This window comes from Eschscholzia californica, unplaced genomic scaffold, assembly GCF_041429995.1.
Source record: "Eschscholzia californica isolate CP2 unplaced genomic scaffold, dmEscCali1.0.p SCAF_5, whole genome shotgun sequence".
NCBI lineage: Eukaryota > Viridiplantae > Streptophyta > Magnoliopsida > Ranunculales > Papaveraceae > Eschscholzia > Eschscholzia californica.
The window spans coordinates 50,580,060-50,595,345 of record NW_028238472.1 but is presented as its reverse complement, the minus strand read 5'-3'; the positions used below and the strand labels follow the sequence as shown (position 1 = coordinate 50,595,345).

At 36.9% G+C, this 15,286-nt stretch overlaps 2 protein-coding genes and 1 non-coding gene across 3 annotated transcripts; 2 read left to right on the top strand and 1 right to left on the bottom strand.

Moving 5' to 3' along the window:
* Positions 1–252: 252 nt before the first annotated feature.
* Positions 253–3,683, bottom strand: LOC147540266 (lipid phosphate phosphatase delta-like). Its single transcript, XM_086639546.1, has 8 exons — positions 3,076–3,683; positions 2,875–2,970; positions 2,715–2,789; positions 2,473–2,603; positions 1,845–1,948; positions 1,621–1,749; positions 1,423–1,538; positions 253–830 (listed from the first exon to the last, which is right to left on the bottom strand). The coding sequence occupies exons 1-8, from the start codon at positions 3,235–3,237 to the stop codon at positions 423–425; spliced, it is 1,221 nt and encodes a 406-aa protein (XP_086495672.1). The 5' UTR covers positions 3,238–3,683; the 3' UTR covers positions 253–422.
* Positions 3,684–4,488: 805 nt separating this feature from the next.
* Positions 4,489–4,562, top strand: TRNAT-AGU (transfer RNA threonine (anticodon AGU)). Its single transcript has one exon. It is a non-coding gene; the product is annotated as a tRNA-Thr (tRNA).
* CIP111 (Cam interacting protein 111) lies at positions 4,495–14,696 on the top strand. The gene is made up of 11 exons (XM_086640771.1): positions 4,495–5,050; positions 5,778–5,912; positions 7,363–8,273; positions 9,219–9,423; positions 10,314–10,521; positions 11,160–11,704; positions 12,295–12,721; positions 13,077–13,157; positions 13,438–13,628; positions 13,711–13,898; positions 14,362–14,696. Exons 1-11 carry the CDS (start codon positions 4,736–4,738, stop codon positions 14,417–14,419), a joined length of 3,264 nt encoding a protein of 1,087 aa, XP_086496897.1. The 5' UTR covers positions 4,495–4,735; the 3' UTR covers positions 14,420–14,696.
* Positions 14,697–15,286: the final 590 nt, after the last annotated feature.

Genomic DNA, 15,286 nt, shown 5'->3' with positions numbered 1-15,286 from the left:
ACCTCAAATCCCCTTGGTTCATACTTCATGGGAAAGGGGTTGCTGTTTTGAGTTTATGCAACAAAACCTCTTACTAAGGTGATAGGATGGCATTTAGTTTACTACTTCATCTCTTCGAGATTCGGTATGAAAATCGTCACGAATATGTGATTTAGAACAGTCATGATATATTAGGGGAAAGTAGCATCCCTAAAAATAGTGCCACCCCATTCTATTGTGTAAACTGCTGGATAATCATCGACAAGAAAAGCGTTTGATATCAATTATATTCATTCCACTTGCTTGTTTATACAAGGATTCATCCAAAATCATACAAAATTGAAAAAAAAATATGATACATATTCGACGATATACAAAATGACTTTAAAAATGCACATCATCGACTAACTTGGTAAGGAGGGAGATATGATATCCGCTTACCTTTAAAACCCTAGGTGAGTGAATATTGATGGAACCAAGTCAACCACTGACCATGCGAGCCCTGCATACTGGAGAAACCTTATACCCGTATCGATATCGTAGGAGTCTTGAGGAAATAACAAAAATTTGTGTAAGTAACTTGGTTGTCTATTTTTGTCGGGCTTTTTATCCCCTGTGGGCGCATTTATTGCCGGAATGTAGGAAGATGATTTTATCGGGAGCCCCAAGGTGTTAAATACCACGGGTAGTACCCATCTAGCGAGATTCTTGCTACATAATTTCACAATGAGTATTGTCGGAATGCCAATTGCTACCCTTCCAAGGAAAGTCAAGAGTGTAAGTTGCGGGGTAAAGATCCGAGGAACATCTTCGTGGTGAAATTGAAGGTAAGCTTGTTGAATTCCTGTTACCTACATAACAAGAAGATAAGATTATAATAAACTTAAATGCTCGTACATTATTCATTTGATCATGTACTCTAAATGAGTAAAGAGAGAAAACGTGAGCATTATTCGATGCTCTAATCCTTCTCGAATGCGAAATATCATGAGTTTCTATTCTCAACTCTACAATAATGTTGACAAAGTTCCTTATTTAAACAATCAAGGAAATCTGTTGCGACTCAAAAAGACAATCGAGCATGACATTATATTGCATATATACTTGTATCGTAAGCATACGCCCTATATGTTGAAATCATATTGGTATCTCTTATGATAAGCCGTTTGCCAACATATTTCTCTCTGCCCCAAAAGGATTCTCATAGAAATAACAACTACATGTTCAAACCCTGGATGGCTAAGACAACTGAGATTTTTGTTCTTCGGGGACTCCTACATCAAATCGTTTTGGTTTCGAGATATTTACAACTAGAGAGACGCCATTAAACAATACCATTGATCCAAAATAAACAATGATAGACCATTCAGTACTGGAAAAGAGTTAAGAATTCAGGTTAAGCAATTATTTTGTACTAGGAAGGCTAGAGTTTTTTGTTCTTACTATTCCAAGTGCAACACCAGTGAATGCCGTGTGGTACTCAAAGCTCGGAGTTGGAAGCTCAGGCGTTGTATATGCAAATAACAATAAGAAACTAAGGGCGGCCCAGTAAGATGTAACTGCAGCAGTAAAGAGCAAATGGTCATTAAACGAGTGATGGATAGCAATACTAGAAATAAATATCTATCTTTGTGGACATACCATTTTGTCCAGATACTATAAAATCATCGATATATGTATGAACCTTCAGCCAAAGTCCAAGGATAACTAGTCCGACAATAAATCCACCTAAGATGTCAATGGGACTGTGCATTCCGAGGTAAACCCTCCCTACATAAGAAGGCAAATGTTCAATCGTAGAAAGAGAAACCGTAATATATTACTTTTACGGTGTGTGAGAAATATAAGTTAGATTAGATACTCACCCAATCCTATTAACCCGACAAAAATGCAAGCAACGGAAACTCCAGACAAAATTACGTAACTATCACCGTTATCAGTGTAGTCTAAAACATAATGCAGCAAATACCTGAGTAATGTCAAACAATTTAAAAGTTAAGTATGGTCGTTAGAATCTGCTGAAGGTCCCGGGTATTATATATATATGTGTGTGTGTGTGTCTTGTCATAGGTTTGTTTTGGACCAGCCTCCCAGGCTGTTAGTGATATTGTTCCCTTTGTCTATTCAGGGCCTCACGACTTTAAAACGCTAAGTAGGAAAAGGTGTCTAGTCCTTTACAAGGGGCACATACTTTGTCTCCCGCCAATGTTGGATTGGTTTACACAAAACACGACACCTCCTCAAGACGACATTAGAGCAAAGATATCATGTCGATACCATGTTATGGAATTCTATGGATCAGCCTCCAGGGGCTGCTATTGATATTGCTAGCTTTGGCACTTCAGAACGTCACGACTTTAGAACACCTCACTAGGAAATGATGCCTAATCCCTTGTAAAGGGCACCACGCTTTATCTCTCACCGATGTGGGATTGGTTTACTACACACACACACACAAGGCAGAATAGAAGAGGAAGGAAGAATTGTACATACCCAGATAAGCAAACTGTATTAAGAGTGTGAGAAGAAGGAAACCCATATTCCAATGCATTTTCCTCTTCATCTTTAGTAGATGTTATTCTTCTAATTGGTGGACAACTTGGCCTAGGAGCTGAAACCAAATCCTACCACACCCAAACCATATTTAACAATTTTGAGCTCAACCCATCTCAAACTAAGCATTCATAGACAAAAAAACTCAAGATAAATAGAGAGAAAGTGAAGGAGAAGAATACCTTGATCAAGTTCCCCAAATAATCACATACAGCCATCAACAAGGTCATTTGCCTAGCCAATTTACTATGCCCACTCTACAATATTAACAATTAGACTAGATTAAGTTTTGAGGAAAATCAAGATCATAAAGTAAAATGAAAATGGATGAAGAAAATTTACCCAAAATAGGAGAGGAAGAAACCCAGTATAGAAAGGCACAGATACAACACAAGATAAGATAGAAAAAAAGGCATCTAAGAAATCATGCTGAAATTTCTGCAAAACCCAAACCAACAAAATCCCAAAAAATAAATTTCAATCCATAAATGAAGATATGGGTTTTTTTTTTTTTGGTAAGAAGAAGATATGGGTTTTGTTTACCTGGATCTGAATGATGATAGAAGTGCCTATAATGACTTGGTGAGTTATCCATGGTTGAGTTAGGGATCTGAGTTTCTGGGTAACATTAAAAAATGAAGAAATCACAACCCATAATACAATTCCAAATAGAGAGATCACCTGCCATGCAAGTAAACTCTCCATCTCTCTCTCTCTTGGAGAACACAGAAATGGGCTAAAACAGATCTTTCTAATCAGGAGAAAGACAATATTGTTCTTGTTTTCCTAAAAAGAAATTGAGGGTTTGTTCAAATCATCTGGAAAATGCAAAAAATGACTGAAACCCAGGGGAAAGGAAGAATCTTTTTAACAAAATTGGGAATTTTGGTAGTCACAGTTGGCTCCTGGGGAAGAATGTGGAGGAGAAGAGTCAGGTAGAGCCTAGAGGGACCCCGCCGGGCCCACCCTTGTGGCATGGAACTTTTCTTTGAATTAAGCCCTAACATTGGATTATCATAATGTTCATCTAAAACTAAAAGACTCTAGATGATAACACAGACAGACAGACAAAGAGACAGACGACAATAATGTAATCTTTGTTCATATGATATGTTACTTGTTGAATTTGGTTTTGTGAGAGCATGCACTATAATTTTATTTGACGAGACAATTTGATATTTGTGATATTGATATGTAACTGAATGTCCAATTAGACGTTTGAAAATAGATAGTTAGGTGAAACTTTTTGAAAGAAAACACAATAAATTTACTGACATATTCATATGTAAGTAAACCCGTATTTAATTAGGTATTTAGGTAAACCTATATTTAATACAACCATACTAGTGGTTGTCCAACGACGTTACATTTAATCCAACTATACTTATGTTTGGAAAAACACCAAACATTCAACTTAGACGAGGTGTATAAAACGACAATTTCTAAGTTGGTTGATTATAACGAACAACTCAGTTGGTATAACAAATTCACGACACTAATATAAGAATCTTGTTTGGATTGTCCGAAGCCGCTTATATCTACGAGATAAAAATCTTGTTATCTCGTTGTTTAAATTACTTTCTATTAGTCATTTTCTAATTAGTCCTTACAATGTCTTTTTCTGAAAATTGGAAGATTCAGACATTGTCTCACTCTAACACTCACGTTACCTGGATCATCCAAAAAGAGATTTATTGAACTGTGATGTCCAAGTCTTTACAGTTATAGACATTGTCCTACCTTTAAACACTTAATTCAATCCCAACAAACGATATTGTTCCTGCATTAGACACCCATGTCTCAGCCCAATAGACATATGGTTTTGTTCTTGGTGAAGACTTCATCAGTCTACCCAAAAATTTTCGACGTTTATTAAGCTAGAGCTTATATTTAGACCTAGGTGGCCCCAAACACTCTAGGAACTATTTGTATTATTAGCGGCTAATTGCACAACAAGCTTTCATAGCTCAGTTGGTTAGAGCACCCGTTTAGTAAGCGGGAGGTCATGAGTTCAACTCTCATTGAAAGCATTTTTATTTTTTTTTCCCACCTTTTTTTTCCCTCTTAATTAATACCACCTCTTTGCCGCCCATAAACCCTAAACCCTAATCCTCTCTTCTTCCCCTCTCTATTCATCCATTGGGGTTGGGAGGAAAGAAATAAATTTTAATTCAGATTAGGGTTTTACAGATAGAGCTCAAAGATGCCTTCAAAAGGTAGAAAAAGCTCAAAGACGCCATCATCATCAGCATCAAGGGTATCAATTTCAGACCAATCTGCATCTCCTCGTTCTTCATTATCTTCAAAACATGTTATAGAATCTGAAATTTATGATGAAGGGTTTTATCAATCTCTACTTGAAGATGCATCAATTACATTTCCATACTTGATATCGAAATCTGCTTTTGTTGGTCAAATTATTGGTAGCAAACCTTATTCTAGTTCAAATTCTGCTACTATTTGGCTTTCTGAATCAGCTTTCTTTGCTTCTTCTATCACTCCTGGCTCCATTGTTTCGGTATGTCTCTCTCTCTCTTGCTCTGTGATTGATCTTGAATTTAGTACCATTGATCCATTCTAGGCATCTTTATGATCTATAATGACCCAATTCTTCATTTTAATGAGTTTTTCTAAGTTGGGTTGATCTGAAATTTAGTACCCATGCTGAACTTCTAGAGTGATTGAACTGCACAAATCCCATGTCATATAAGCTAAATTCAAATTTAACCATTAAAGTTAGCTTGGTTTAGAAACATGGTTCCCCTTTTCTTTTACAGAGGGAAAGAAGATAGCTATTCTATTACTACTTCAACCTTCGCCGTTTTCATGGCAACCTGTGAAGGCTACCAGAAAAAAAACATGGGTGGGATTTCTATGGAACATGGTTCTTCAAAGCATTAGGTTGTCCAAGTTTGACCGACTATATTTTTGTTTCCAGCCCCTTCTTTGATTTCTACTTGACTTGCTTGTAATTCTACCACCAAGTCTGTATCAAACATTGTATTATTTTGTACATGTCGCGATACTTGGATTATTAGAACTTCAGATTATGTTCCAGAACTCCCCCAAGTCAAAAACACTTTCAAAAAGCTTATTCCTAGATATAAGATTCCTTACCTTTTTCATGAAACCTTGCATGCTCGAGCTCCTTATAAAGGATTATTTGAAATGGCTAACCCTATGATGTTTCTTTAAATATGAAGTTATGTGACAGTTTCTTTTTTCTGTCACTTATGAGTTCACAGGTTTCACTTGCTTCTTCTAGGAAGGGACTTTTTGCTGGTTTTCCTCTTGACTCTCTAACAGATAAAAACTGGGATTCAAAAGACAATAAAGTTGGGAACTTTTTTGCACTTGCAAAGGCTTATCCTTCTTCTGAGGTTTGGATGACGTTACTTTGTACAGAATAGGAGAAATAAAAGTGTTTCGTTACATGCTATGTTATCTATATTCCTTTTCCTTTTCAAAAGCTAAGTTTTGTCCTAATGGCAAGGAGAATCCTTTGTTTCTTGTTCTAATTAAGCACCTGAAAAGAGAAAAGAATGTCAAAAATTCAAAATTATGGTGTTATATGACAACAGTTCATCCTTCTTTTGGACAAACGAGTAAGATCAAACCCATGGCTGCCTATGCTATAAGAATTTGGCGTTCTGCACAAGTAGTATGTTCGTGAGGAAAAATACATAATTTAGCATCAAAGGAGTAGACCTTTGTATACTAGCTTCCCTTAAACAAAGCTTTATGTTTTCCAGACTCCCCATAAAAAAATGTTGCTTTGGCCGTCTATATATTTCTTATTGGTCCTATTATCCTATAAATACTTAAACTAGTTGTACTCCTAACTTATGTAGCATTAATACATTTACTTTTTTGCGTCTGAACTCATAACTATATGGGGTTTCGGACAGTGTTATCGGGTAAAAGGCCAAGAAGGCAACATGGGTAGTACTATATGATCAATTTTTGATGCCACACAAGGTCGAGCTGAATCCTCGTTAGGAACATATATCTTGTTGCCACATTTAAAATTGGCCATCAAGTTAGTGGTTAGGTTGCCGATGAAGATATGGAAGTTTTGCGATAATATTTAAGTGAAAAAAATTACCTTAATCTGTTCAAAGTGATCTTAGACAACTTGAGGAAAGCCGTTGTTGTCTCTTTCGACATGTAAATTTTGCAGTCGGACTTACTGAACATGGAAATTTGCTCAGAGGATAGATTATTTATATTGAAGCTTACTTTGTCGTGTTGAGGAAGCTAATGTTATTGCCTGGCTTAGCTTAACATTAAATGGACTATCGTCCCTGATTAGGAATTTATCGCTGGAGCAAGATTTAGCATAACCATTTTCATCCAACTACACACCTGTTTCAGAAAAATCACATTACAAACTAGTTTAGTAATCTAAATCTCTTGTGTTTTTACTAGAAATCCTGAAGTTTATCATTCACACTTCAGCTTTACCAACTATTATAAGGAAAACCCCTTTGTAATATTCCGATTGTGCGTAAATAATAGAGGAAGATGCCTAAACTCACACGACTTGCCTAAAAGCGCATAAGAAAAGTGATTGTTTGTCGAAGAGTTTACCTTTCTATGAAGTTTTAAACTTTCAATGGCTGGCAGAATACTAAAATTATACTTTGCCTGCTGTTTCTTTTGTTTTTAGCTTGTTACTACTAATTATTTCTTGAGTTAACAAAGTTTCTTCATCATTCCCCAGTACGTCGTGGCATATCACGAGGTTTAAACTTAAAAGTGCACTACTTGTTTCTTACCGTTTCCTCACTGAAGCTCTTAACTTGTAACTTACTTTTTGTGTTCCTTTAGGTCTTAAACAATGGAGTGCGATTATCATGGAGTCTATCGTGCACTATGGGTGATCCTGCTTCTGGCAAGACAGTATTTGTTTATCCAGTTCAAACCTGCTCAACAAATGTCAAGTCAAATGGCAACCACAAGTTCACAACAGAATCTTGGCTGTCAGTCTGCAATTGCAAGGACCTTTTTTTGGAACTTGTTCCATCAAATAATGATCCTAAAAAGATTGACTATCTGTTGTCTCCAGATAATTCTACCGTAGAAAGGCTTCGTGGTCGACCTGAAAACGGTGAAGTTTCATCGCCCAAGACACCACTGCCTTACCAGTCTAAGCTTAAACATCCAAGTGCTTCGGTTGAAAAATGCCAAGAGTCCGTAACCAGAGTGTGCCATTCAAACGAGACACCGAGTGATAGGCATCGTATAGATGAAGCAACAGTTGATCAGAAAAAAGAAATAGAAGCAGCTCTCGGGGATAAAAGTTTAAGGGAAATATATCAGACATGTACAAAGCTCTGGATACATGGTCGTCTTCTACTCCATGGGAATGTTGTTGCCATCCCCATCCGTAAAAAGACTTATTCTTTCCGTGTGGAAGAAGCAGATAGCTTATCATCTGTAGTCCATAGCCAGGAAATTGTAAATGGAGAAAGGTATGAGTTGTCTTGTCGTGAAGTTCAACCTCTGGATTATGGGAATTTTGCCTTTGTCTTAGGCACTGAAACAGAAGTTCATTTATTTGCCTCTTTGCCTTCTGATATACAAATTTCCTCCAAAAAAGTTGTGTCCGGGAAGGAGCTTGAATTGAAAAACAAAAAGAGCAAGGAGGCAGGCCATGTTTCAAAACTAGGTGGTCTTTCAAAAGAATTTACTATTTTAACAGAACTACTTGCTTCATCAGTCAAAGACACTCTGTCAAGGTATAATCTTTACATCTCTGTCTTGATGGTTCTCGGGTCTCTTTTTTTTTCGTCTTATTTGAACGATATTATATGCCCTACTTTCAAAGATATTTTTCCATTTCTTGGTATTGTGCCTTTTCCTATGCTGTGCCTTTTCCTTGAACTTGTGTTTCTATCTTGTTAAAAGGTTAAGCGAGTGTTTATTGTTGTTGTTGTTGCTTATTGTTGTAAGACTGCTTCATTGGAGTAGGTCTCTAGGTTGGACTAGGGCTTACACGTATTTAGATTTCGTGTCTAGTTGGGATAGTATCTTGAGCATGTAGTCGCTTCGGATTCCCTTTGTTCTTTTCTTGTTGTCTATGTACAGTCCTTCCTCTCTTTTTTCGTTATATTAATTCAAATTCTTCAAAAAAAAAGACTGCTTCCTAATCTAGGATAATTACTAACACCAAATTGAATCCTGTAATGGCTGTTAGTTTTGTTCTCGTGCAAAAGTAGATATTATTTTTGAGAGTTTTTATTCTTCAACTTTAGTCCAGAGTGTAAGATATAGTTTTGTGACTTTTGTCTTGTAAAATCATGGTTTTGGGTCTTACCTTCTGATATTTTGTTGGCTGGAAGAACTTGTTATTTCATGTCATATGTAATTGTGTTGCGAGCATGGCAATTTCTGATTCATTTTATATTACTTTTTTTTTGACATAGTAGTGTCTTTTCTGATCTCATTACATACTCCAACGGGGAAAACACTATCCTGTGTCATGGCTTCTTTATGTCATTAATAGTTATCGCGAGCGTGCCAGTTCCTCACTAGATTCATAGTTCATAGTTCATAGTTCATACCCATCAAGATGAGCAGATATCAAATTTTTAATTTACTTCAATGACTAGTTAGCAACATTTATGTTATTGACTGATGTATTCAGCAGTACATGTTCATTACTACTACTGTAACTGCTTCAGCCTGGGTTTACGAACCACAAAGGGAGTGCTTCTCCATGGTCCACCTGGCACAGGAAAGACTTCTTTAGCTCATGCATGTGTCCGTGACGCTGGTATCAAGTTATTCTCGATAAATGGACCTGAAATTATCAGTCAGTTCCATGGAGAAAGTGAACAATCACTACATGAAGTATTCAATTCAGCTAGCCGAGCTGCGCCTGCTGTGGTTAGTTCCTCATTTAACTCTACGTTGTCGAACCCTTTTGTTCTGATTCACCTGTTCATATGTTTGTACACAGTTGTGGTTATCTTGATTCCCAAAATTGAATGTTAAAATATGTAGTTTCTGTTTCCCAGTCATTCAGACTGTTCATAGGTATCCACTTTCCACTAAAATGCTTTTTGTCTGCTTGGTAACATAAGTATTATTTGCTCGATTTAAGGTAGCACTTAAGAAGTTTAATTATTTGTTCTATGTTTGATGTATGCTCTGATATATGCAAACTGAATGACACAGGATCCTTTTTGTAACATATACACTCTGGCAAGATCCCATTAACCATTTAGATGTAATATTGGACAAGATCACTTTAATGATATGATTTCTTCTTGTCTAGACTCTAGAGGTAGCATCAGGGATAGGATAGCAGGCCACCAGCATTCTTCCGACCAGCAAGTCCTTAGGGTCACCTTTTCTGGTACTCATTAAGCCTCTGTATGGTTCCCAGAGTAATTAAGATATCACGGTCTAAAGGTTTAAAACCAGCCACCTCGTTTGTGGATAATGATTCTTACTAATGTGATTGTAAATAACGTTATCTCGAGGACCATGGTGTCATGCTTCCTAGTTATTCTTCGCACTTCACTGTACTACTTACAATGCACTTAAGTTGCTTGGTCATTGATTTAACAAAACTACAAGTCTGTTCAGCGTTTCTTCTTTCCCATAGTCCATTTTCTCTTTATTCTTAAACTTACCCCATCTGCAGATGTCCTCATTCTCCATTTTGCCTCTTACAAATCACAATCTCAATTTTTTATCCTTTTGTATTTATTTTTTATATTTTATGAGTGGCTGTTTGTGGCTCTAAAGTTATTTAATATTTCACTTTAAAGGTGTTCATTGATGAGTTGGATGCTATTGCCCCGGCTCGTAAAGATGGAGGTGAAGAGCTTTCTCAGAGATTGGTTGCAACATTGCTGAATTTGATGGATGGAATTAGTAGAACCGATGGTATACTTGTAATTGCTGCCAGTAACAGACCTGATTCTATTGATCCTGCATTAAGGCGGCCTGGAAGACTTGACCGAGAAATTGAGATAGGTAACTTTTTTTTTGTTCATCTCGAGTCCTGTCTGTGAACCAGGGGGCACTATTAAGAGGTAATAGTACCCGTCACTATTACGAGGTTTCATATACGGAAACCTAATGTGTACTAATACGTGGACACAGTTGTACTTATATTTAGTTGCCTTTATTACGTAGAAATTCCTTTTCTGAGACAAATATTGATGCATTAACTTGATTATTATGTGATTGTCTTAACATGATATTTTTCAATCATACCATTATTTACATACAAAATTTCGCATTTTACCCTTCAATTGACTGCAAGTATCTTACAACTGTCAGATTATCCGTATCAGAAACGACCAAAATACTATAAACAAGAATCCTTATTAAGTAGGTTCACATGCTTCCATGACCTACAATCAGAATATCAGATACGTGATATGAATCATGAGTAGATGCTTTGCGATAGATGAGATTTATGTGCCTGCAACTTTTATAGACGTCGCTACAATATTATTTCCACGAAACCAACCAATACATTATCTGTTTTGGAGCATCATATTGGATATGCCTTCTACAGATACCATTTATTTACAGCACATATCTCATATTTATTTTGTGGAACACTTTTATAAGCCGAAATACTTCTGACAAATGCTTTATTTCAGGAGTGCCATCTCCAAAGCAGCGGTTAGATATTTTGATGTGCATTCTGGATGGAATGGATCACTCGCTTACAGCATCAGATGTTCAAAATCTTGCTTCAGCTACACATGGATTTGTTGGGTCAGATCTAACTGCGCTCTGTAACGAAGCGGCATTGTTTTGTCTAAGGCGTTATGTCGGGTTGAAGAAAACTTTTGATTCTGAAGGAGGGATTTCAGATGAAGTAAACTCAAATGTTCGATGTCTTAGACATGATAATCGCTCAGATGTTATTAACACAGAGCAAGCCCCATCCAATGGTATGCAGCACAAGTCTTCCACAAATCAAGAGGATTCTGCATCTTCACTGTCCTCCGATTCAGACGAGATTGTTCAAGCCTATGATATTAATGTGGCAAGTGCAGAAGGAAACAATGATGCTCAGAATTCCGGTCATTTCAGTTGCGGCAAGGTGGCTTCTGTGATGGGAGAAGAAGCTTTGCTTAAAGTAAGATTTGATGATTTTGAGAAGGCAAAGATGAGAGTGAGACCTAGTGCGATGCGAGAGGTATGTTTACTAGTGGTTTACTTTGTTTAGTGATGCTTCTCGAGTAAAATATGATAAAATTGCAGATATCATGCATAAAGCAGTAATGTAGCTTATCAACTCGTATGTCTGAACCATTTAATCTCTAGCCCGTTTGACTTAGCATAACCCAACTGACTAGTAGTGTCCACCCGTCCAATGTTTTTGCTTATAGATGAGAATATTAGGATTTTGAATGGATGCTTCACAGGACGGAGTTCGGTCACAGGTAATCATGTTTTCTCTTTTCTCCCATCCAAGTTTTGCCTGAGTTGCAAATTCTACATTCTTTAACACTGCTGAGTTTGTCCGCCCGTGTCATACGAGTGGCGACTAACGGCAAATTGTCCTAGAATTTGAACTGCTGGAAACATGTACGATGTTATTAGTTATTACGCATTAGTTTTGCTGGCCGGAATGTAAAAAAAATTCTTCTTTAAGCAGCGTATATGCTTCCTTATGTTCCTATTCTATTTGAATATTTTGTGCTTCATATGTTGTACCAGTACTAATATTGTGGTCAGTGAAAATTTATAATGAATTTGCCCTCAACTCCTGCTTTTGATTGGCAGGTTATACTTGAGGTTCCAAAGGTTAGGTGGGATGATGTAGGTGGGCAGAATGAGATAAAGAAGCAACTGATGGAAGCTGTAGAATGGCCACAAAAGCATCAGGATGCTTTCAAGCGAATTGGGACTCGCCCACCAACAGGCATTTTGATGTTCGGTCCTCCAGGTTGTAGCAAGACGCTACTGGCCCGTGCAGTAGCTTCAGAAGCAGGGCTGAATTTTCTTGCAGTAAAGGGGCCGGAGTTATTTAGTAAATGGGTTGGTGAATCTGAGAAGGCAGTAAGATCGTTATTTTCCAAGGCAAGGGCCAATGCCCCATCAATCATATTTTTTGATGAAATAGATGGTCTTGCTAATGTTCGAGGACAGGAAAACGATGGTGCTTCAGTTTCCGACAGGGTCATGAGTCAACTTCTTGTTGAGTTAGACGGTAAGAAATCTTCACTTCACTTCACCTTTGATTCTTGAGTTAATCAGGCCCTTTTTAATTGGTCTAACTTGTTAATCGGTCACTGTTGCATAAAGCTTTATGAATTGATAACTATATAGCTGTCAATATCTTCATTGTTGAGACAGTATTTGAGCTATGAGACCAACCAGAATGTACCGTGATGTTCTTATATGAATAATATGCCACTTCTCGAGTTCTCTGTTAAATGACGTAAACAGCTAGTCTGATATTTTAATCTTGGGCTCTACTATCCACTCGCTCTTCTAATGTAATGATATCTCTTTGAGGTAACTTCGTTCCCTATGTTAACTCCTGTAAGATGTCATCTCTTCAGGTTTGCACCAAAGAGTTGATGTTACTGTTATTGCTGCTACGAATCGTCCGGACAAAATCGATTCAGCACTTCTAAGACCAGGTACAACTGTTCAACGGTTCAATTTGATAATCTGTTCAGGCTTTTCAAATTTCTTTTGAAGTTTCTGCATTCATATAATTTTACTTAGTTTTTTTTCCATTTGTAACTCAAAAATATAAAAATGTAATAAGTATCAGTCGCTCGACTAACCCTTCTTCCAAACCTTTGACAACCAAGGGACGAAAAATTGTATTATATCTGCATTGAGCATAACTATAAACATTTATAAAATATTTTGTTGCTGACTAGTGTTGAACCAAAATGTCAAATATTTGGACAGGACGTTTTGATCGGTTACTATATGTCGGACCCCCAAATGAAATTGATCGGGAAGCAATATTCCGCATCCACGTGCGGAAAATGCCTTGTGGTTCTGATGTAAGCATAAGGGAACTAGCTATTCTTACCAAAGGCTGTACGGGTGCAGACATATCGTTAATCTGCCGTGAAGCAGCTCTCGTGGCCATCGAAGTAAGTAGAGAGTTCTAATCAATCTTTTTGTTGTATTACTACTCAAATATAGTTATTGATATATAATTTGCAATTTCATCAGGAGAGTCTTGATATCTCAGAGATATCAATGATACATTTCAAAACCGCACTTGGACGAGTGCAGCCATCAGAGGTCAAGTCCTACCAAGATTTCTCAAAGAAGTTTCAGAGGCTTGTCCGTAATGATGCTACAAGAGATGAAACGGAGTCTCTAGCAGGTCCTACTTCATCCGACCGTATCACTTTCTGGTAAGTGGTAACACTCTTGCTGCTCCTATTACTATTTCTAGTGTTTCTTGATAACTTATACTGAAATCCATGTATAAACCTTCGGCTGGAAACACATGTTTTTAAAACGGATACTTGTTTAGCATGATAGGCATGCATGAATACAGTTTAAAAGTAGTCGAGAGGCATCTAGTCACTTAAAAACATGTTTTTCCCAACAGCCATTCAAGCTATCTATATTTGTGTGATGCAAATATATCCCTAGGTGTGATTCCTAGCTTTTACTGGTGTACCTATATATCTTATAATACAACTATTTTCTTCTTAATTCCCTATCTCCTTTCTTGTCCTACATCAGTATGGTTTAAATATTGGTACACATACATTGATTGGTCACATTAAACCCTTGTTGAATCTTTTGATTTTCCCTTTCATGCTTTTAGTTTCTATCTCAAGTTCTAATATTTAGTTGGAATTCGGACAGGACCCGAGTAAAATCTATCGTGCCAGGCATCCGTTTCTTGCCTCCTACCACTCCCTAAGAGGCGATAGGTGTACTTATACTAAGATGGAATGGTTGCATATACACGGGGTCTTGTACACTATCTTCCTTGGCAAGAAGAACGCTAAATTTTGCGGTACAACAACTTTTGTATAGCACTTGTTTACAGGAGCTCGCTCAGTCCATGTAAAAGTTTTCAATTTAATCATTGATCTTTAAGTTCACTTAATGTATAGATAATTGAGAGGTGCATTTTCACCACAACCTTAAACTCATGAAAGATATTTGTTTAAGTTCAATTAATGTTTTCTACAAAATTTTATCTCGGCCCTTTTTTTGGGACCTTATTAAGAAAAATATGGCAACAAAAAAAAATGAATTTTTCGCAGGAACCCCCGAATTTCGGCCAGAACCAACAAAAAATATGACAACAAAATCTCATCTTCTTCTATGATAAGATTTTTTTGAAAACCACCTAAATAGCTAAAGAGAAATCTACTTCCACGAGTGTATATGATTCGAGGTAAATCTATCACAAGATTTCTTTGAAAACTACTTCAAGAAGTTGAAACCTTAATACATTCAAGAAAAAAGTTGAAAGAATGACTTTAAGAATTTTTGGAGGGAAGAGAATAAAGGTTTTAGATGGAGGGAAAGACCTATCTGTAAAATATGGGTCTAATTCCAAATACCTAATAAGTTGTGAAAAAGTCAAACTCTCTGTAAATGGCAAAAAGTGTATCTACAAATAGTCAGCTCTCCAGATAGCTCTTAGTAGCCTTGTAAATAACTGAGACCAAAAGAAATATTTCACCCCGAATTTCGGCCAGAACCAACAAAAAATATGACAACAAAATCTCATCTTCTTCTATGATAAGATTTTTTTGAAAACCACCTAAATAGCTAA

Bases quoted from the DNA above. Each gene is read 5' to 3' on its own strand.
- LOC147540266 (XM_086639546.1), bottom strand. From the start codon at position 3,237: ATGGAGAGTTTACTTGCATGGCAGGTGATCTCTCTATTTGGAATTGTA. The intron at 1,750-1,844 runs GTGAGTATCTAA...CTTCTTATGTAG, and splicing joins TGTCGGGTTAATAGGATTGG to GGAGGGTTTACCTCGGAATG. The intron at 831-1,422 runs GTAAGAACAAAA...CTTGTTATGTAG, and splicing joins CTGGTGTTGCACTTGGAATA to GTAACAGGAATTCAACAAGC.
- CIP111 (XM_086640771.1), top strand. From the start codon at position 4,736: ATGCCTTCAAAAGGTAGAAAAAGCTCAAAGACGCCATCATCATCAGCA. The intron at 8,274-9,218 runs GTATAATCTTTA...TAACTGCTTCAG, and splicing joins GTCAAAGACACTCTGTCAAG to CCTGGGTTTACGAACCACAA. The intron at 10,522-11,159 runs GTAACTTTTTTT...GCTTTATTTCAG, and splicing joins TGACCGAGAAATTGAGATAG to GAGTGCCATCTCCAAAGCAG.